The 21,093-nt window shown below is 45.4% G+C and overlaps 2 protein-coding genes across 4 annotated transcripts in view; both read right to left on the bottom strand.

Annotated features, from left to right (window-relative positions):
- Positions 1–12,179, bottom strand: part of ARHGAP30 (Rho GTPase activating protein 30) — a 33,041-nt gene extending 20,862 nt beyond the window's left edge. For both annotated transcript variants that reach the window (XM_033174986.1, XM_033174987.1), the window contains exon 1: positions 11,596–12,179. In XM_033174986.1, the coding sequence (XP_033030877.1) occupies positions 11,596–11,704 (109 nt within the window). In that variant the 5' untranslated portion in view covers positions 11,705–12,179. The remainder of the gene's footprint in view (positions 1–11,595) is intronic.
- Positions 12,180–19,796: 7,617 nt separating this feature from the next.
- NECTIN4 (nectin cell adhesion molecule 4) overlaps positions 19,797–21,093 on the bottom strand; it is an 80,930-nt gene continuing 79,633 nt past the window's right edge. For both annotated transcript variants that reach the window (XM_033135776.1, XM_033135777.1), the window contains one exon: positions 19,797–20,665. In XM_033135776.1, coding sequence (XP_032991667.1) covers positions 20,393–20,665 — 273 coding nt within the window. In that variant the 3' untranslated portion in view covers positions 19,797–20,392. The remainder of the gene's footprint in view (positions 20,666–21,093) is intronic.

Genomic DNA, 21,093 nt, shown 5'->3' with positions numbered 1-21,093 from the left:
ACGCGAAAGTATATATGCTTATGAGGTGATTTGTTGTATTACACTACATATTGAAGTATTTATATATGCCTAGAAGGTTTACAGTGTATCGGATCGATCACTTTTTATGTTCGGCTAGTGGTTTGTTATTTTCATGATTTTATTGCTATATTATTGTACAAGTATTTCCTCTTATGAGGGGGGTGGATGTTGATAGTTTTGCTGGTGTTTATATCACAGTCTTGATGTGGACACTGTCAGCACTGTTGACGCTTTGCCTTTTCATGTCGAGGTTTATATCGAAGCAAATGGTAATGTTTGTGTCAAGATAAATGCTTATGATATCTCTAATTTTTTTTATATAACTAAAACAAAATTAATTTAATTTAAAACAAAAAAAGAAAGATGATATGTCGGAATACGTTTCACGGATCCGCCATGGATTCATATTTAATTGGTTATTTTATGGGTTTTTCAAGGTTTACTTTTGGTATAATTGCGCGCAAAAGTGAAAGTGAAAGCATGAATGAATAGTGTGATTCACTTACAAGATTAATCCGCCTTTATTTTGTAGATCCGGTCATGTTCAAAGTTGTTAATGAGCGTTAAACTTGCTTCCCGCCCTTTTGGAGGGCAGCAACAGTGATTTTATTGGTTAAGGCATTATTGATGATGTCACGTTTGTTCCCTAATAAAAGGCAGAGGCACCCCGCTTAGGCAGGAGGAGTAGCACGAGACCGCACGTTCTTCTTATGTTCTTTTAGTTGGGTTTTAGTTGAAGTCAAGTTTAGTTTAAGGGGCTAGGAGCGGGCTGGACGGGTTGGATGGGTTTTTTCTTTTAGTTAGAGTTAGATCGCGGAAGATCATTCGGTTTAGCCTTAGTTAGGTTTTCTTTAGGTTTAGCCTAGGGCTAGAATTGCGGAAGATATTTCGGTTTTAGTTTATTTAGTTAGCCTCGCGGAAGATCGGGCGCGCAGGGACGTTAAGCTTAGGAGAACTTAGCTTAGGGGACGAGCCTATGCGGGTTCTGCCGAAGCCACTAAAGATACAACCGGTGTCTGTCTTCCTTTGGGGGTTAAAAGGGGAGTAAAGTAAAAAAATTTATTTTCTGTAAATTGGTCCGTCTATTCAGAGTCAGGGTATATATTTTATTTCACGAGGCAACTGTTCATTAAAGAAGGCAATTAGAAACTCACACTTCATCGGAGTCATCAATTGGCTTACTCAACATCCTTCAGACTGTGAGGCTTTGGCCGGCGACCGTGCTCAAAAGCACGCGGAACGCTGGCCGCTTTCCCCGCAACTGGTACCTCGTGCATAACCAATCCAAGGCCGTGCACGAGGAGCTCCAGCACCCAAACCCCGACACACATCCAACACACATGACTTTCCCCCAAAGAATTATGGGCGCTGTTAACAACACTGGGAATTGTAAGTCTCTGAGGAACAACTACAGTTTACAGAATTCTTTGGAGGAAGTCCATTGCAGGGATAAGTAGCAACAACAAAACCCACACACCCCGTCTAAATATTCACCAGTTGATTTGGGTTCACCGACCGAAAATAAGATTGAACAGTTTTTAAAAATCTCCAAATCCCTGACAGAAAGGACAATATAGCAAGTATGGTCAGACTAGGACATGGGAGACCAAGGATCAAATCCCCATTTGGCCATGAAGCACACTGGGTGGCCTTTAGCTTATTCACAGTCTCTCAGACTAACTTCCCTCACAGGTTTGTTGTGAGGATATAAATAGGAAAGAAGCGAACTATGTGTGAGGTGAGAAGCCTGCCTTTTACTGTTTTCTGTTGGGACTTCTTTATTTTTGTGGCAGGGGGATTTGCAGGCAGGTTGATTTAGTAGATTCAGGGCTGTTTTAAAACATGATTGTTTGCAGTTTTGTTTCATGATTTTGTTATCACGCTGATTTTATATGATTTTAAACAACATAGCTCCTTTGAGTAGCTGGAAGAAGTGGCCTATGCATATCTGAAATAGCTCCTTTATGAGGTAGGGAAGGTACCAGTATACAAACCAACTCAAAATTTCAAAATACAAAACTTGCTTGTGTTTGCTTTTTTATGGGGAACTCGAATGAATCAGAAGTCCATTCTAGTGTTAGAGATGGGCAGGCTTGGAGATGCTTGGAACCCAGTTAACATTGTCCGCGAGTCCTCTAATGTCAAGATCTACACTTAATAGGGAAACAAAATAGATCTGGTGTGCAATGGGCAAGTGTGGAGACACACACACAAACTTTCTCATCAAGGGTAGATGCCTGGGTGGAGTCCCTGGGTGATTTCATTTCCGAAGCAGAGACAGGAAGCAAAATGCACACAGAAGGAGAACTGAAGCTCTCAGCTAAGCTACTGTATAGCAGTTTTTAAGAATGCGCTTCCAAGAAATGACATATTCTAGATGTAAAAGCCGCAGCCCTTCCACACTTTTTGCTCCCCTTCGTCTACCTCTGCATTCAGAGGTGCAGAGGGAATCTGTAGCGGCCTTTGGAGAGAGTGCAGAGGTGGTCAGAGAGTCTTTTTATGGTTTTTTAAAAGGGCTGCTTTGCACACTGTCCCCAGAACAACAACCCTTGTGTAAGCTGCGAGTCAACTGTACTTGCAAGTGAAGATTATTACTTCATGGATCTGTCGTCATGGACTTTAGCCCAGGAAAGCTATTGGAAGAATACCTTGATATATCTTTAAGGTACCACAACAAGGTTCTCTGCTGTTTATCCCTCAGGGATGTCCAGAGGCTATGCTCCACTGCAGATAGGGCCTTCCCCACTTTTTCCTCCCCAGCAACATGTGCTGAGAAGTGCCCTGCTTCATTCATGAATAAACACAAGCCATGTTCACACCACTCATTTAAAGCACTACGATGCCACTTTAAACAGCCTCTTTCACTTACCCTCCTCCTTCCCACCTGGGCCAAAGCCATACCATACATTGAAAGCACTCTGACACCACTATAAACATGTCATGGCTTCCCCTCCAAAGAATCCTGGGAGCTGTAGTTTGTTAAAGGTTCTGAGAGTGGTTAGGAGGCCTCTATTCACCTCACAGAGCTATCACTTTCAAAGTACTTTCCTCACAAGAAACTCTGGAAATGCCTGGACCTGTGTCTAGAAACATGGCACAAAAGGATGTGTGGATGAGCCCGCAGAATTAGCTGCTCAACCCATCCCTAATTTCATGCAGCTAGAGGGCGTATGCCTCTAAATCTGTGTGCATGGTACTTTTTGGACCGTTGATAACATGCACCGATAACCAAAAGAGCCATCCCAATGCACCTTTAACCAAAAGAACAATTATTCTACTGGCTATTAGATCAATGGACTGCAAGGCTATTACAGAGTCAATGGATACAGCAGACAGGAGGAACAAAAGAACACGAGAAGAGCCTGCAGGATCAGACCCAGGGTCCATCTAGTCCAGCATCCTGTTTTCACAGTGGCCAACCAGATGCCACTAGCAGGACCAGAGCCCAAGCACACTCTCCTCTCCTGCCATTTCCGGCTACTGGTTTTCAGAAGCATTACTGCTTTCAGTTGTGGAGGCAGAACATCACCATCATGTCTAGTAGCAATCAGCAGTTTTCTCCTCCACGAACTTGTCCAATCCTCTTTTAAAGCCATACATGGCCATCACTACATCTTTTGGGAACAAATTCCACAGTTTAAACACTGTGTGAAAGACTTTCTTTTCTCTGTCCTGAATCTTCCAGCATTCCACTTCCTTGGATGTCCACGAGTTCCAGTGTTATGAGAGAGGGAGGAAAGCTTTCCTCATGCCATGCAGAATTTTATAAATTTCTAACAAGTCACCTCTTACTCACCCTTTCTCCAAAACTCAAAAGCCCCAAACGCTGCAACCTTTCCTCATAGGGGAGATGCTGCATTCTAAAACTTCAGTTTTAGAGACTCTGGTAATGTCACAGAAGGTATATGGAGGTTTCAAGCAGGCCCTTATTTTCATCTGTGAGATTTGCTGCAGGGTTTGAGCTTCCTAGGAATCTACCAGCTCCATCCTGGCAGCTCCACCCCGTTAATGTAACCGGCAAGGACCATCTCAGGTATGCGTGCCTAGAAAAGTGACACCTTGTCTTTGGGAGATCTGCTCCTGCCGATTGTCCCCTGATTGCGAAGCAGCAGCCCAGGTGTGCCAAAAGCAGCCCTGTCATTAACAGATACCATCTAATTGTGCTCATTACACACCTCCTATCGCACTTCCTTGAACGCTTTCCCGAAAAGCGGAGCGGTTGTATAAACCCTGACAGTGGCCCACATGCTTCACCCGGAGGACTGGATTAGAGCATGTCTTGACATAAAGGGAGCTTGCTCAAGAGCACACCACCCCCAGTGTAAACCCTGTCCCGTCCTTCTGCTAGAGAGGGCCTGTAGGAGTCTGGGAGAACAAGAGCAGAGGTCTGCTTCTCCCGCACGGACAGTAGCTGCTCCCCCGAAGCTTTTGTGCAAACATGCTTTGCTTTGCAGAGGTGATAAAAATGTTGGGCGCTTGGTGGGAGAGTTGAGCTGTATTCAGCTGCGGTTGCCACCTGTTTTAATGTGCCCTGCTCCTCTGCCTTTAACAGCAGTGCAGAAACTTAGCAGGCGAAGCTTTTCTTGGTATGGAGATCAAATGATGGAAAGGCCTCACCTGAATCTGGGCATGCCCAGAGGCAGTAAAATTATGGCGTACAATTGTTGTGCACCGGTTATTATGCTGCTCACTGCCTTGGGCTCTGCTGAGAGGGAGGGCGGTATGTTAATGAAGATAACAACTATACTAATACTAATAGGCAAAGGGAAGACACACAAAGGGAAGGGCCACAGCTCAGCGGTTGAACACCTGCTTTAAGTGCAACCTGTGCCAGGTTCAATCTCTGGCATGTCCAAGCAAGGCTGGGAAAAGGCTCCCTGTGTGAAACACTGGAGAACCGCTGCCAGTCAGTGTAGACAGTACTGAGTTGCATGGACCAGTGGTCTGACTCAGAATCCCATACCCCACAACACTCCTCAGATGAAAACAGGGACATGTTCTGCATCAGTGTCTCTCCCCTGAACCTCCTCCTCAGAGCCATAACAGCTGCTCTTCAGCACCCACTAACGCCTCTCGCCCTGCTCACCGCAAACATGAGGCCTCTGGGACTTTCCATACAAGGGCTGAAATTTCTCTTGGGCTGAAAAACGCACTCTTACCTTCTGCATTGGGGACTGAAGCTCCCGGTAGAGAAGTAACTACGAAGCATCCAGCACTTGGGTGGATTAGGGGACCATTTGGCCTGGCTGAGCACGCAGCTGATGACTTACTGAATGTTTTACTGATAGTTTCTTCATTTTTACTTATGTTTATCTTCGTATTTTTTTGTTTCAAACGTTGCATTTTTCTTTTTCTTGTTCTAATTATCTTTCTGTGTTTTACGCTTAGGGATCTTGCATATTAAATGGGTACATAAATATTAGGCAAGGATTGCCTAACTTTTCTCTTTGGAAAGGTTATAGCATTTTTGTATGCCTGTTCAACAGATAACCTTTGCCTTTACCCTTCCTTTTGAGGCACTTGCTGTCTAGTTTTCCTATAGTTTACAGTTTCAACTAAAGACGTTTTGTTCGCCTTAACCGTTTCCAAGTTTTCTTCCACCTAAGCCCTGGGAATGTGTGCAGGCATTGAAGGCAGAGGGTTAGACTAGGACCTGGAAGAGACCAGGGTGGAAATGCCCACTCAGCTTTGAAGTTCACCTTGGGCAGGCCCTGCCTCTCAGCTTGACCCACCTCACAGGGTTGTTGTGGGGATGAAATGAAGGGAAGAACAATATAAAAGCCATAAGGAAGTAAGAAGAGCCTACTGGATCAGGCCAAAGGGGCCCCATCTAGGCCAGCATCCTGTTCTCACAGTGGCCAGCAAGATGCCTGAGAGAAATCTGCAAGCAGGACCCAAGCACAAGAGCCCTCTTCCCCCCTGTGGTTTCCAGCAACTGGCCTTCAGAAGCATTGCTGCCTCCAACTGTGGAGGCTGAGCAGAGCCATTGTGGCTAATAGCCATTGATAGCCCTCTCCTCCATTAATCTGCCCGATCCTCTCTTAAACCATCAAAGTTGGTGGCCATCACTGTATATGAGCTCTTTGGAGAAAAGGTGGAACAGAAATGCAATAAATAAATAATGATAACGATAGTACTGCTAATGGTATTAAGTAGCAGCCTCTGGCATGCTCTGCCACTGTTGCTTGTTGTGTCTTCTCTCGCTTGCTCAAGCACCTAATTGATGCAATCTCCAAAATTGGACCAGCAAAACAAGGAAGTTGCACGAGCCACCTCCCTTCCCCTCCCCTCCCCTTGCAAATTCAAGCAAGAACACCGGCTTGCTCCCCACAGCTCACTTCCTGTGTGTCTCATACCCTGCCAGCCCCTGATCTGACAGCTCACAGATCTCAGAGGCATGAGAGAGAGAGAGAGAGAGAGAGAGAGAGAGAGAGAGAGAGAGAGAGAGAGAGAGACTCCAGTGGAGTTTTCCACTGGTGGTTTGCTTCTTTGCTGCCTCTTGCTTCTAAAGCCTCATCCCAGGTGATGCAATAGCGATCCCAGTGCTGCTGAGGGTGTTGTTGTTGTTTTTTTAACCTGCCAGGTGAATGATGCCTGCACTGTTTTAGATGAGATTGCTCTCCATCTGAAGAAACAGGTGTCTATACCCCTTTATCCATTTTACACACTGGAGGTACAGATTATCTCTTCGGTAGAGCCAGTGTGGTGTAGTGGTTAAGAGCGGTAGATTCGTAATCTGGTGAACCGGGTTCGTGTCTCCACTCCTCCACATGCAGCTGCTGGGTGACCTTGGGCTAGACTAGTCACACTTCTCTGAAGTCTCTCAGCCCCACTCACCTCACAGAGTGTTTGTTGTGGGGGAGGAAGGGAAAGGAGAATGTTAGCCGCTTTGAGACTCCTTTGGGTAGTGAAAAGCGGGATATCAAATCCAAACTCCTCCTCCTCTTCTTCTTCTTCTTCTTCTTCTTCTTCTTCTTCTTCTTCTTCTTCTTCTTCTTCTTCTTCTTCTTCTTCTTCTTCTTCTTCTTCTTCTGTATGGAGCCCCTTTTGCCATAGCTCAGTGGGTAGCGCATCTGTTTTGCACGCAGAAGGCCCCAGGTTCAATCCCCGGCACCTCCAAGTAAGGCTAGGAATGTCCTCTGCCTGGAGAGCTGCTGCCAGTCTGGGCAAGCAACACCGAGCTAGATGGACCAAGCGCTTAGAGAAAAGACAATCAAGAGGCGACAAGACAGCGGTTTATAAAATGACACCTGGCATGGAGAAAGTGGATACAGAAAAGATTTTCTCACGACACTAGGGCCTGTGGACATCCAAGGAAGCAGAATGTTTGAAGAATCAGAGAAAAGAAAGTACCATATTTTTCTGTGTATAAGACTATATTCCCCCCCCCCTATTTTTTCAAGTTTAAAATTGGGGGTTGTCTTATACACAGATAGTGCATACGAGGGATTTCTTTATTTGGAGTCCCAAAAAAGAAGGGTTGTGTTATACACGGAAAAATACGGTATTTCTTCACACTTGCTCCCACAGGAGGCAGTGATGACCACCAATTCAGGTGGTTTTAAGAGAGGATTAGGAAAAGAAGAAAAAAACACATGGAGAACGGCCATTGATGGCTACCTGCTCAGATGTTGGAGGCAGTAATGCTTCTGAAGACCAGTCGCTGGAAACCACAGGAGAGGAGAGGGCACATGTGCTCAGATCCTACTTACTGGTTTCTCACAGGCATCTTGCTGGCCAATGTGAGAACCAAATGATGAGACTAGATGGGCCTGATCCAACAGGTTCTTATGCTCTGAATCAGTTAGTATAAGGGCTTATCCACACTTAACTTTTGCTCTGCACTTTCCAGGCACAGGCCTGTGTTTAAAAGTTCCATGTCTGAGTGTTCCCAGCCCCCACCCCCGCTAAACTTTCCCTGTGAAAACTTGCTCTTTAGCTCTCAATCGGAGCAAACATTCATTTGGGTTTTCTATGGGTTGCCATTTCCTCTGATTGAGCTTTAAAGAGCAAGTTTATGTATGGAAAGCTCTGGGGCAAAATAGAAAATGCCTGGGCCCAGAACCTTTAAGCATGAATCATGCCTGAAAAAGAGTGGAAGAACATTTTAATGTTTAAAATAATTTATTCTTTAAAAAAAACCCCGAAGCCTTTCTTTTAGGAATTCTAGGTGCCAAAATCCCAATGGAGCAGAAAAGATTATTTATGTATGTGACCACGGCTGCGCGGATTTTATTGTCCCAGAGATGGAAAGAATTCCCGACCAGAGAAGAGTGGCAGATTAAGTTGCTGGATTATGCCGAAACGGCAAAAATAACCGGAAGAATCAGGAAGACCAGAATTTTAATAAGGAACGGGGGGAATTTATAATTTATCTGAAGAATCAATGTAAACAGTCAAAATCGTTAGTAGGATTGGAATGACCCTTGTAGTTTCATGGTGAATTTTGGATATAATGGAGATGTAAAAGATTTGGATTATCATAAAAGATGCAGGAGGAAATGACTAACAATAGGACCCACAAAGGGGAGGAGGGAAGTCCAGGAGATTCTATGGAATCTTGATTTTATGATGTATGTTGGATATGCGAGTGTAAAAAGTTAATTTGAAAAACAAAATAAATAAATTTATAGATAGAAAAGAAAAGAGTGGAGGAAAGGTAAGTGTGGATAAACCCCAAGACTGTTTCCTATATCCCTACATTGCCCAGCTTAGGCTGGTATGCCAACTACAACCCTAACATGGGCAGAGGTAGCCTGCCCACCAGGCTCCAGGCTCTGGTAACTTCCAAATTAGAGTACTGTGAGGAATTACAGACTGTTCAGATACTGACTTCAGTTCAGAATACTGATTGATTTGGATTGATTTGGCAGAAACACCAGCGTGTGAGGAGATACTGTGAAGTTATGGAAGGAAATTATAGACATAGAATCCACACAGAAACACATCATTGTTTTAACTTGCTTGTGGGAACAACTCGGAGGCTGCGAAAGAATGAAGAATAACAACAGAAAGAACTAGAGGAATAACCGGAAATGAATAGGAAATGCAGTAGAACTGAGGTGATGATCAGGCCCTCCGAACTTGAAGCATGGGACGCGCCCCCCCCCAAATATAATTTGGCAAAATATTTGGACTATTTGATATGTATATGTATAATTTGGAACATTTAATATGGTTTGATTGGATTGTTAAAGTGGAAAACTCAATAAAAATGATTTATATATGTAAAAAAGATACTAACTTCAGTTCAGAATATAGCTTCTAGGTTGCTAACCAGGCCTGGATATTATGATCCTATTATGCTAGTGAATATCCTCCAGCATTTATCTGATGAAAATAGGGACGTCCTATTCCATAATAATAATAATAATAATAATAATAATAATAATAATTTTATTATGTACCGTACTTTTCAGTGTATAAAACTATTTTTTTTTTACTCTAAAATAATGTTCAAAATCTGGGCTCTTCTTATACATGGATAGTATCTCCCCCCATTTTCTTAAATAGGAGTCCCCAAAAATAGGGGGCATCTTATAGACAGAAAAATATGGTATATCTCAGCCATCTGACTAGGTTGCACTCTGGGCAGCTTCCAACATAAATGAAAACATAATAAAACTTTAAATATTAAAAACCTCACTACAGGTATACAGGGCTGCCTTCAGATGTCTTCCAGAGGTTGTATCTCCTTGGCTCGGGGTTCACATAACTCCATACTCTCCAATGAAAATAGGGACATCCTTAGGAAAAGGGAAACGTTCTGGGATCACATCAGAAACCGGGGCGGCTTCTGTAAATCCGGGACTGTCCCTGGAAAATAGGGATACTTGGGGGGGTCTGCTAGCACTGGGCCAGCTGCTCTGGCTCCTGGTCCGCTTCTGGGATCAAATCAAAATGCTGGCTCTGAACTTGAAAAGTCCTTCACACCTTGGGACCAGGATACCTAAAGGATTGTCCATCTCTGCACGTGCCTGTCTATGCACTGAGACAGAAGTGGGCAATTCCTACACCATGAGCCATTCCTGGACCACTCCATTTGGCTCACCAGACCATTCTAGGGAAGACATTCTAGGAAGACATATTTGCCTTGTGTTAAACCTTCTATCTTTAGGCACCAGGTTAAAACAACACTATTTGTACAGTATCTGCTTTTAGTGAACGAGGATGTTGAGATTAGCATGGCTGTTCATTCTTACTATCTGATAATTCTTCAAACACCCTTTGTTTTATACTATTTAGTTTTACGTTTATGCTGATCCTTAAATAAAATAATCTTCTGATGTTTCATTATAGTAACATTTTAGAAGCCGATCTGTGATTTATTTTCTGAGGGCCAGGGCACATAGGCGCCAACTCCCTGAGGCCCTGGGTGCCCAAGCACCCACAAAATTCCCCTTGAAGGCGCCGGACACCCACAAATTTCAGTGCCAAGGCCATGCACATTGCATGGCACCCATGGCCCTGGGCACCCACAATCACGAGGTCCAGCTGGCACTCCTGCCAGGGCATAAATATTCTAGATAAATAATACATATATATTTTTAACAAAATGAAAACTGGGCACAAAATCATACTGGGTGGTACCCCCCCCGCCCTTGGTACTGCTTTGGGGGGGGGGGGGTTTGTGTGTGTTGCTGATGGTCCAGGAGACAGATACCCATGGCAGAGTCTCCTGTGTGAGTTCCAACAAATCCATGATACCCTACCCCCAAGTTTGGAATACCCTCCCCAAGGAGGTGCTGACATTGCAATCTTTTTGCTGCCAGATTAAGAGGTTTTTAATTTGACCAGGTGTTTTAAATTGGTTAGGTACATAGTGAGCCAAGCTCCCAATTCATCTACTTCAGTATTGTCTACACTGACTGGCAGTGCCTCTCCAGGGTTTCAGAAGTGGGGAGGGACACCCAATCTTGCCTGGAAATGCCGGGAATTGAACCAGAGTTCTTCTGCGTGCAAAGCGGAGGCTGTATCTCTGAGTTATGCTTTCCCCCAGGTTTAATGGCCTCTGTTATTAATAGTTTTGTAGCCTCTCAGGTGCTTGTATAATGGATAATATAATATAATATAATATAATATAATATAATATAATATAATATAATATAATGATATAGTCACCTTGGACTCCTTAGGGAAAAATAAATAAATTTACAATATATAATATATTATAATAATATGCCATCGTACATTGTCCTGGAATCTATTAAATGAAGGGTGGTTTTGAAAATGTTTCAAATAAATAAAAACAATCAAGTTTTTGTTTTGTTTTGGGGGTGTCAATGTCACAGTCAATGTCACCCATTTGCAATTTCAGTAACTTACAAAAAGGTTTTACAAAGCACTTTGTTAAAGTTCTCGATGCCTTTGTGGAGCTTGGAGCCGGCCAGGAAGGAGATGGCGGGACCCCTCTAGATGCCCTGCCCAAGCCCACTGTTGAAGCCGAATAAGGTGTTCTGAGCCATCCTCGAGGTGCATGACCCCTTTTCTCAAACCATTTCCTACTGGGGGCAATGGATGCTGGAGGCTACCAGGCAAAGACATTTCCAGCCTCCGAAAAGACAAATCACTTACCATCCTGGCCAGATAACTGCAGATGCTCTATTAGGTCACACCCAAAGACCCGATCCTTGGCCTGTCCCTTCCGCTTCACCTTCTGCCGGGCTTTCATGGCGAGTGACATGTGTGTCGAGGCGTGTGAGCTCTCAGCCTTCAGTGGCTCTCGTTTCCTTCTGCCCCCAAGGCCACTGGGGGCTCATTGGGCCCCCAGCCCTCTCTCTGCAGAAGCTGTTCAAAGGCCGTCCGATGCCGTGGGGACCTTCTGCTTCCTTAAACCCATGGCTGCTCCCCGTGCCATCAGCTCTCCGTGACGAAATGGCTCTAGGCTATCCAGAGGCCGATGCGCTCCAATATTTTTTCCAGGTTCTGCGCGGAGAGGCACCCCTTGGCCAGCGCTGCTGCAACGAAACGTGTGGCCGGGGTGCGGGGGGGGGATGGGACTGCTGAGGCCCAGGGCCCGAAGTAAAGTGTGGGGGGACGAGAATTGCTACGCTTCTGTTCTCACCCAGAGCCCAACAGGAAGTGAGTTCAGCTTTGCCTCTAAACCCCGACTTCCCGTTCAGAACATCTTTGAAACCACAAAGAGCGAGCTAACTCTTGCACATAAAAGTCGTTCAATCTCAACCACACACACACACAAACTGTTGCCGATAGACCCATGGACATAGGGTTGGAGGACTAGGACATATGGCCACATGTCTCCTTTATTGGCCCACCCTGATTACTCATCCTTTTGACTCTCTAATCCAGACCTATCACGAATTTTGTCGAAGCCTCTAAAAAGGACGAATCCAAATTTTTGGCCCACGGCCAGAAATTTGAGGGTCCTAAGCAGGGGTGTGTGTGTGTGTGTGTGTGTGTGTGTGTGTGAGAGAGAGAGAGAGAGAGAGAGAGAGAGAAATTACTTGAATAGTCAGGCACTTCATCAGACTTTAATAGATGAGGGGCTAGCAGCTTTTCACTTCTCTTCTTGATCTTTTCCACCCTTCCAGAAAGTTGGTAATTAGAACTGCTCTTCAGATGAACTTGTTAACGAAGAACTTGTACTTGAGTTTGCCTATTTCCCCTCCCTACCAGTCAATTTCCCCTTTTGTGTCTTGTTTGCTGTGACCCGCAAGCCACTCCGAGGGCCTCGTTTGGATGGAGGGTGCGATTGAAATGCTTAGAATATAATGTAATATAAAATAAATAAAATCCAGAGGCTATCATGCCAAACCAGCAGCAATGACATTCTTAACCTGCTCCATGGCACTAAAGTCAGGGCTGACCCACCCGTGAGGCAAGGTGAGGTGTCTGCCTGAGGCAGCAAGTTCCCCAGGGGCAGCAGATCCGGTCTCCAAGGAATGTGTCGCCCACTGTTGCTGCTACAACACTCCCCATCTTGTTCCCAATGTAGATCTTTATTTTCTTCGTTCCTGATGTAGGTCTTCACTCACTCCTTCTTCCCTGGCAGGTTGGGAGGGTGCCATTTTGTGGGTTGCCTCAGGTGCCGAAATGTCTTGGGCCAGCCTTGCCTAACACCTTTCTTCAATGGGACCTTAAGGTTGATACAATTGCACTCTGTTTTCCATGTAGCGTGCATGGAAAACAGCTTAGCATGTGGGAGAGGGTGCATTTCAGGAACTGCCTTCATTCTGCTGCATTGTATTTCACACATTTGGCCTGATCCAGCAGCCAGGCTTTCCTTACACCCTTATGGATACTTAAGGTATCCATAAGAATAGCCGCTTCTTTTGATAAGGAACCGATAGTGGTATTTATGTCATGTTTTAGCACAGGGGATCCATTCCGCCATAGGCGTAGCCGGGCCCTTGACCAAGTAAAACAATAGGAATACTTAATTAACTGGCCTAACAAAAGTCCTGCTCCCCCAACCACGTCTTGCTCCATCCCCCAACAAAAACGCTGGCTACATTTGAGCCGTCAGAGACATAGCCTCAGGGCCTGACCTGAAATCTCCACCTATCCTGGGGTCAGTCACATGTCAGTGGTGGGCGGAGCCAGAAGCGAAAGTGGGCGGAGCAGCAATGTAAACTCCAAGCGGGCTCGGAGCAGAGCAAAGAGGAGGGCAGCCAGCAAAGAGGAGGGCAGCCATGTGCTCCGCGCGATGGAGCCCCATTGTCTTCTTGTCTGATCCCATCAAAACAGGACAGGAAGCAGCAGCTGCTCAAAGGCAGCCAGGCTCCGCCCGCCAGCTAACCCTATTGGCCGGCTGAGGGGCTTGGCGGCAACGGATAGGGGCTGATGCAGGGGGAGGAATACACCCCCCTGTAAGCACGGGAAACGGCTCCCACTTGCTTTGAGGGCTGAGGCTTTTCTCTCCAAGTAGGCGAGGTCTTCCCACCCAGTCCCTGGCCAGCAGGGGAGGAGCTGCTTCCATTAAAAATGGGAAATTTAAGGGAAATAAAAAATAAGGGAGAGCAGTGGGAAACTGCTTAAAATAAGGGAGAATCCTGGGGAAAACGGGATACTTGACAGCACTGCTGTGCCTGCAGCTTGCAACTTTCAGCCCAGCAGAAGCTGGATGCAAATTATTGCATAGATTATGGGGGGGGGGGCTGCCCTCCTCCTCTCTACTCTCCCAATTAACCTCTGTCTTCAGGGCCCAGACTGTGACATCACCCCTAGGTTTCCGTTATGGGCCCTGAAATCCGAGGGTCTGGGATGTTCCTGACATGGTAACCTTACACACTGGCAAAGGTTCCCTGTAAATTTGGCCAGTCATCTTTTAATGCAGTTTATGCTAGTGGGCATCATTACATCTTGTGGTGGTGAATCCCATAATTATGAGTTGATGCACCTTCTATGGCCTGAAACTGTACTTCTGATCCATTTCCTTGGGTGGTTTACTAATTTTCTAGGATTGGATTATGAGAGAGGAACATAGCTGTCAACCTTCCTTTTGCTTGCAGTGGGAAACGGCGCTGGAATAAGGGAATTTCCCGCAAAAAAGGGGAAAGTTGACAGCTATGGAGAGGAATAGAAAAACCCTCCCTGACCACTTTTGCCAAACCAGGCAAAAATCTGTAAAGATTTACAAATCCATCCAACAACACACAAATCCTGGGGTGCCAAAGGTGCAATTTATTTACAACAGCAGAAGTGCATGTAAGAGCGCCCCAAAGTCCCTTCCTATACACAGAAAGACACTTGCATAATATTTCTCTCTATATATCTATACACACACACACACACATTCACAGACATCCATTGCTAGGGATTTTATATACACATTTACAGATTATACAAGGACCTCAAGGGTCCTAGAAGCAGATGACACAGCCTTTTCCTAAAATTCTTTCTTAAAAAAAAAGACAACCAAGAAATCATAATAATACACATAAAAGGACGTAAAAGAGAGTCATATAAATTCACTTCGGAAGCGCCTTATCCTTACGGGTGCAGCATAAATGCATCCTCTTCGGGATTGAGGCAGTGGGCACGAAATTTGGGCACAGCCCCAGCTGGTGGAGAACAATTAAAACAAAAGAGGGGTTGGGCCACCTGAATTCCCTGTATCGCTCTGAGGTAGATCAAGATGTCTAGCAACTTGACTGTTTGGAGTTTGACCACCCATGGTTCACTCAGAACCCTATTCAACTTCAAAGCTCACTGAGCTTGGTGTCCCTGGACATATTGTACTTTATCAGTTTTGGCCTACCTCGCTGGGGTGCTGTTACAGTTTGTCAGCTGGTTAAAGAAATGGTAGTTCATTTGGACCGCATTCCTAAATGCACATTACAAAGGAGTAAGCACAGTTAAAACAAAATGTTGTGTTGGTTGGGGATGGTGGGAGCTGGAGTCCCAAAGATCTGGATGTCATCAGGTTGTGGAGAAGGCTGAACTACAGACTTAAACTGGCTTAATAGTCAATTTCTTCCCAGGAAGAATACAACCCTTTATTTCTAATCTCACATTTAGATCTATATAAGGAGATATATCAAGAGATCCCTATTCTATCTTTGTTCTTAAACTTTTGGTAAAGTGTATTTATAGTTATTTGTGCAAGAAAAGCTCCATTTTGGAGTGTGCAAGGAATTCCATACCAAAATTAGCTTATGCCCCCTTTCCTGGCTTGGGTTTAAGACCTTCCTGTCAAAAAGGATGTTGTATAAACCAAAGCATAATAAAGACATGTGTCCAGAGACTTCAGGACCACATGGGTGACAAGCGTTTGCGAACCAACATAAATCTCTTGTAAACAAGTGCTCTGTTCACCATTTTGTAAAGGAACGGCTTCAATTAGGTGTCTCTTTGACCACTAGATTAGAGAAGAGTTGCGTACCCTGGCAGATTTGTAGGCATGTCTTAATTGTGGTGATATTGGTCTGCGTCATGAAATTCTCAGTAACTCTGATGTCAGTTTGTGACTGGATCTTTTAGGGTAGATTTGTGGCCTCGTGGAAAAAAACACCACCACTCTTCTCAGTTTGTACAGCTTGCAGTATCTCAGAGTTTGACGTTTCTGAAACTGCAGGGTTATTGCCTTAAGAGCCTCCAGGAGATGTAGTAGACTATCAGAAGGGGCTGAATCATGTGGAAAGGCAATTTAAGGTTTGGGTATAAAATGTTTGCCTTTAGCTGCACTCTCATGTCCACGAGGCTCCACTCTGACTTATCATGCCCAGGTAGCCTCCTCCCCAGAACCTACAGGTGCTCTGTTAGACTCCATCTTCTCAAAAACCAGATTCCATCCCTAATCTGCTCTTGAGCTTCTAAATCCCTTCCTCTGCATCTTGGGGTCTGAGCCTCAGGAGAGCGGTGGTAACCATCCCAGCTTGCTTTCTCCTTCCAAGTGAAGAGCTGCCTTTCCAGATATCAAGAATAGCTGCAATAAGACATTACAAATCCATACTGACAAAATATTACACTAACACCAGGCTTGGCCAAGGACCCACGCCAGACCCCTTAAACTGCATTTTATGGCAAACGTAACTACCATTATTGCTACTAAATGCAGCTGAAGCGCTGTGTGGCATGGCTAGGCACTACGTAGGCTTTTGAGGGCAACCGTGCTTGTCATCAAAAGTGTGCTCTTAGTAGATTTGGATCAATTTATTGCTTCTTGTTCAGCGCAGCTAACACCTTATTTCATTCATATATCCATTTTATCCTTCCAACAAACTCATAAGGTAGGTTAGGCTAAGGGTGACTGGCCCAAGGTCATCTTTTGAATTTCACAGCTGACTGCTCTGAACTTGGATCTCCCTGGCCCTAGTCCAACACTCTAATCACTATTATTTATTAATTTCATAAAATTTATATACCACTTGTTTAAAAAAAAACACCTCGAAGTGGTTTGCTGCATCACTGACTATATCACTGTATTACTTATTAATTATTATTAATCTTTTCTTTCTTTTGTAGTGAAATAATCCTCAAGACATGCAGAACAGGAAGCAATAAAATACAAAGAGTAAACTTTTAATGATGCTGTAGGGGCTCCTTGCCATCCCAGAGGGATCTCAGTATACTGCATCAGGGGCACATTCCCACCATTTAGAGTGCTATGATACCACTCCTGGATTCCCCCACCAAAAAAATGGAATTCTGGGAACTGTAGTTTGTGAGAGAGTGAGAGAGATTTGGATGTGATATCCCGCTTTATCACTACCCGAAGGAGTCTCAAAGCGGCTAACATTCTCCTTTCCCTTCCTCCCCCACAACAAACACTCTGTGAGGTGAGTGGGGCTGAGAGACGTCAAAGAAGTGTGACCAGCCTAAGGTCACCCAGCAGCTGCTTGTGGAGGAGCGGAGAGGCGAACCCGGTTCCCCAGATTACAAGTCTACCGCTCTTAACCACTACACCACACTGGCTCCCGTGAAGGTCGCTGAGAATTGTTAGGATGCCACTATTGCCCTCACAGGACTACAATTCCCAAAGTTCCCTGTGAGGAGGGAATGATTGTTCAAACTAGGGCTTTCCCCCCCAGCTGGAACTTACTGAAACCCAGTTCCGGCACCTCTCAGGTGGGTGCCATTGCTATTACAAGAGAACAAGGTGAGTTCCGGCACCTCTTTTCCTAGAAAAATAGTGCTGGTTAAAACATTTTGGAAATCATGGCTTTGGGGGAGGAATAGGGGTCTCCTAACAACTCTCAGCACTTTTGATGAACTACAGCTCCCAGAATTCTTTGGGGAAGCCATGAGTATTTGAAGTGGTATCGTAGAGCTTTAAATGTATGGTGTGAATGTGGCCTAGGTGTTGCGTTGGAACCTTCATTTTAGTTCGACTTCTCACTAATTGCAAAAAAGCAACATTTCAGCTCACCCAGGGTAAGCCAGAAGCTCCTATGCTAAGACTATATTTTATGTGATCATTTTTCTTAATATATGTTTACTCCTCGCATGGGATATGGGGCGCCTTCGTGGAACAAAACTTTAGGTATGCAAAGCTACCCTTAGCTGCCACCTGCTTCCGCAGAACTTTTCACAGAGGCGTCACCCATAGCCAAGTGGGGGCAGGGAGTGGAAGCTGCCTAAATCAACCAAAAATCAATAAAAATACATAGCAAACTGAGGTTCTCTTCCCCCCCCCCCAAAAAAAAGAAAAACAAAAAGCCTGTCCGTCCCAACAAAAATCCTGGCTACGCCCATAACCCAAAGTACCTTGAAATGGTGTTTGCTAACATAAAGTGGCCGGATTCTGACCCAGTATGACCTCCTTGCAGTCTGCAGTGCATGGATGTTGTTAAAAAGCACCAGCAACATATCTCCCCACTTACTAGTGAGTACACAGTCTGTGGGATTTGAGGCTGTCCCCGTGGGCAAAAACAAAAACCACCAACAAGGACCTGGTATGTTTTTTGCACAGACTGGGAAATGGCAGAGCTGAGACTGCTGCACTGCAGAGGGTTGGACTAGATGACCCTTGGGATCCCTTCCAACTCTACATGTTGAAACTGCTTGAGTCAGAAAGGCCAAGGGTTGGTTCCTACAGCCTCACCGCCTAATTAAACTTGTATGACACCATTTGAGCTCTCAGAAAAACCTCACACACATTATTTTGTATCACACCAATCCGGTCAGGTAGAACAGTATTATTATCCCCAAGCTGTAAACCAATGAGTCCAGGGGCTGGTATAGTGATTCAGCACCTGCCTAATGCTCTCTGGTGGCAGCGCTGACAATTTGCATGTGTGAACGGGGCCATCTAGATCTAACTTCGTGTCCTAGCAAGCAGAACCCTTTTCCTAAGGAGACACTTCAAACATTTGGCTTGAGTCCTTGCAGGATAATCAGACGCCCAGTGGGGGAACACGGAGAAGCACGTGTGCTTTCATGTGTGTGCAGACATGCACCCCTTGGGGCCAGCTCAGCCATCTGTGACACCTTGTTTGATGGCTTCAGCGGCGGATGATTTAGGGGTGGGGGTGGGTGAACCAACCATAAATCTCCACCATGGAAATTTTGTGACACCTCTCGCTATCCCTGCCCCAAACAAACACACAATAGCTCCAATGCAAAAAAAAAAGGTTTTCTAAGGCACCAGTTGACTTGTTCAGCTGTGACCCCTTGAGAGACGAATAGCCAAGGGGTTATATGCACATGTGAAACGGACTTAAGAGAGGGGATGAGAGAGAGAGATAATATGATACATTGCACAAAACTTCCAACCTTCTATGACTGTGGATATACAAAGGGCAATGAGACCCACAATCCCCCTTCCCCCCTTCACCAGCCAGGATGCAAGAATAAATCCCAAAGTATGTCCTGGCGTTTCACTGTTCCCCGTGCCATGGTGCTGGCAAGTCTTGCTGCCTTCCTGCTTCAGAAACAGCCAGTTTTGGTCTGCGTAGCTTGCACGAGTGGCAGAGGGTTTGCCCAAGCGAAAACCGATCTCCGGGTGGTCCCACTGGAAGTGGTGGCACAACCCACCACTCTTCAGTCCTCCTGACAACACAATTCCAGTGGTATTGGGCTGGCTGGGCGTTTCATCTGCCAAACCGGAGCTGTAGCCACCGGAATCCTTTGCCTTCATGCACAAGTTGCGTTTTGGATGGGGCTGGGTGAAAAAGCCTGTGTCTCAGTGTCATCCCCGCAGGAATCGTATCAAGGACTGGGGAGGGTGGAATCCTGCCCACGGGCATCTCCCAAGCAGGGAATCTCCCTCGCAGGGCTCCCCTGAGGCCCGCCGGGATTCCTTGTCTCTGTGCCTACATTCAGTCTTTAGAAAGCTAGCCTTTGCCTTTCAAGGTAATAATAATTATATAAAATAAAAACAATTATTTTATTGCTTGCCTCTGCAAGGCTTTGGGGAGCTTCTGTCCGTAACCGCAGGGGGCCACAAACATTCAACTAATAATAATAATAATATTAACAACAATAATTAGAGGGAGGAGGCACAAAAGTTTCACGGTTCTGTCCCTGAGCCAAGATAAATGCGCCGTTGCCCGTTGGCATCCTCAGAATTGCTTGCCCTGTATGTGTGGCCTCAAAACATTTTTTTTAAAAAAAACAAGACGCAAAAACACAGGCCAGGCAATGTCACCGTCCCGCCAAAGTCAGGAAAGAAAAGGGGGGGGGGGAGCTTTCCCAATTTCCGAACTGGATGTTGATCCACCCCACTGGGAATGAGTTGGTTCCTTCCTTGAGTGGACGGAGCAAGAGAAGACCATGGCCAGGATTCCTGGGGAAGAAGAACGGGGTGGTGAGGCCTGCGGAGATCTCCAAGGGTAACTGCATGACGGCCGGGTGGCTCAGAAGGAGGTGACAGCCTTGGCTCCCTCGCCCAAGGGAGGCTCTGGCAGGCCATTGGGAAGTGGGTTCAGTGCTCTGTTGGGTCCTGGGGCTCCGTGGCAGGGGGCAAAGGTCACACCAGGTGTCCCCGGCCATTGATGTAGATGCCGTTGGAGGTGGGCTTTGCCCGGAGGGTGCCGTTCTCTTGGACAAAGTGGGTCATGGCTTGCTTGATGTTTTTCTCACTGTCCCGCTGCTCCTCTTCCTCCTGCTCCTTCTCCTCTTTCTCCTTCTCCATCTGGTCCTCCTGGACAGGGGTGGCGGGTGGCGGGGGGAGCTCTGTCTGCGTCTCGATCTCCCGCACCGTCGACAAGGTGGAGTAGCTACGTCCCTCAGCCTCCTCGCTCTGAGCAGGAGAAAGAAGCAGGGTGTCAAATATTTCTCCCATACACACACACATACACTGCTTTTTCCTGGGGGGATGGAGGGGTACGCATACTCCTAAACATTTTGTGAATCTTTGTACTTTTGTCCATTTACTGTATTCATTTTCCCTATAAAATGGTGATTTTCTTGAGTCAAAATGAGAGTACCTCTAAACATTTTTTTAAGAAAAAAGCATTATCTATCTATCTATCTATCTATCTATATCGCAACAAAGTGGTTCACAACAAAAACACATGACACCAGACAATGAAAACCATATTTAAAAAGTTAAGATTTTTTATCTTTCAATTTGCTTTAAGTCAATTGCTGTTTTAACTTTTCAGAGGTCTTAAATTGTGGTTGGCTATTTCTCTTGGTAATAATTTTTTTATTTTTGAATTTATTTTT

This window comes from Lacerta agilis, chromosome 17 (genome assembly GCF_009819535.1).
Source record: "Lacerta agilis isolate rLacAgi1 chromosome 17, rLacAgi1.pri, whole genome shotgun sequence".
Classification (NCBI taxonomy): domain Eukaryota; kingdom Metazoa; phylum Chordata; class Lepidosauria; order Squamata; family Lacertidae; genus Lacerta; species Lacerta agilis.
This window is presented reverse-complemented; position numbering and strand designations above follow the sequence as displayed.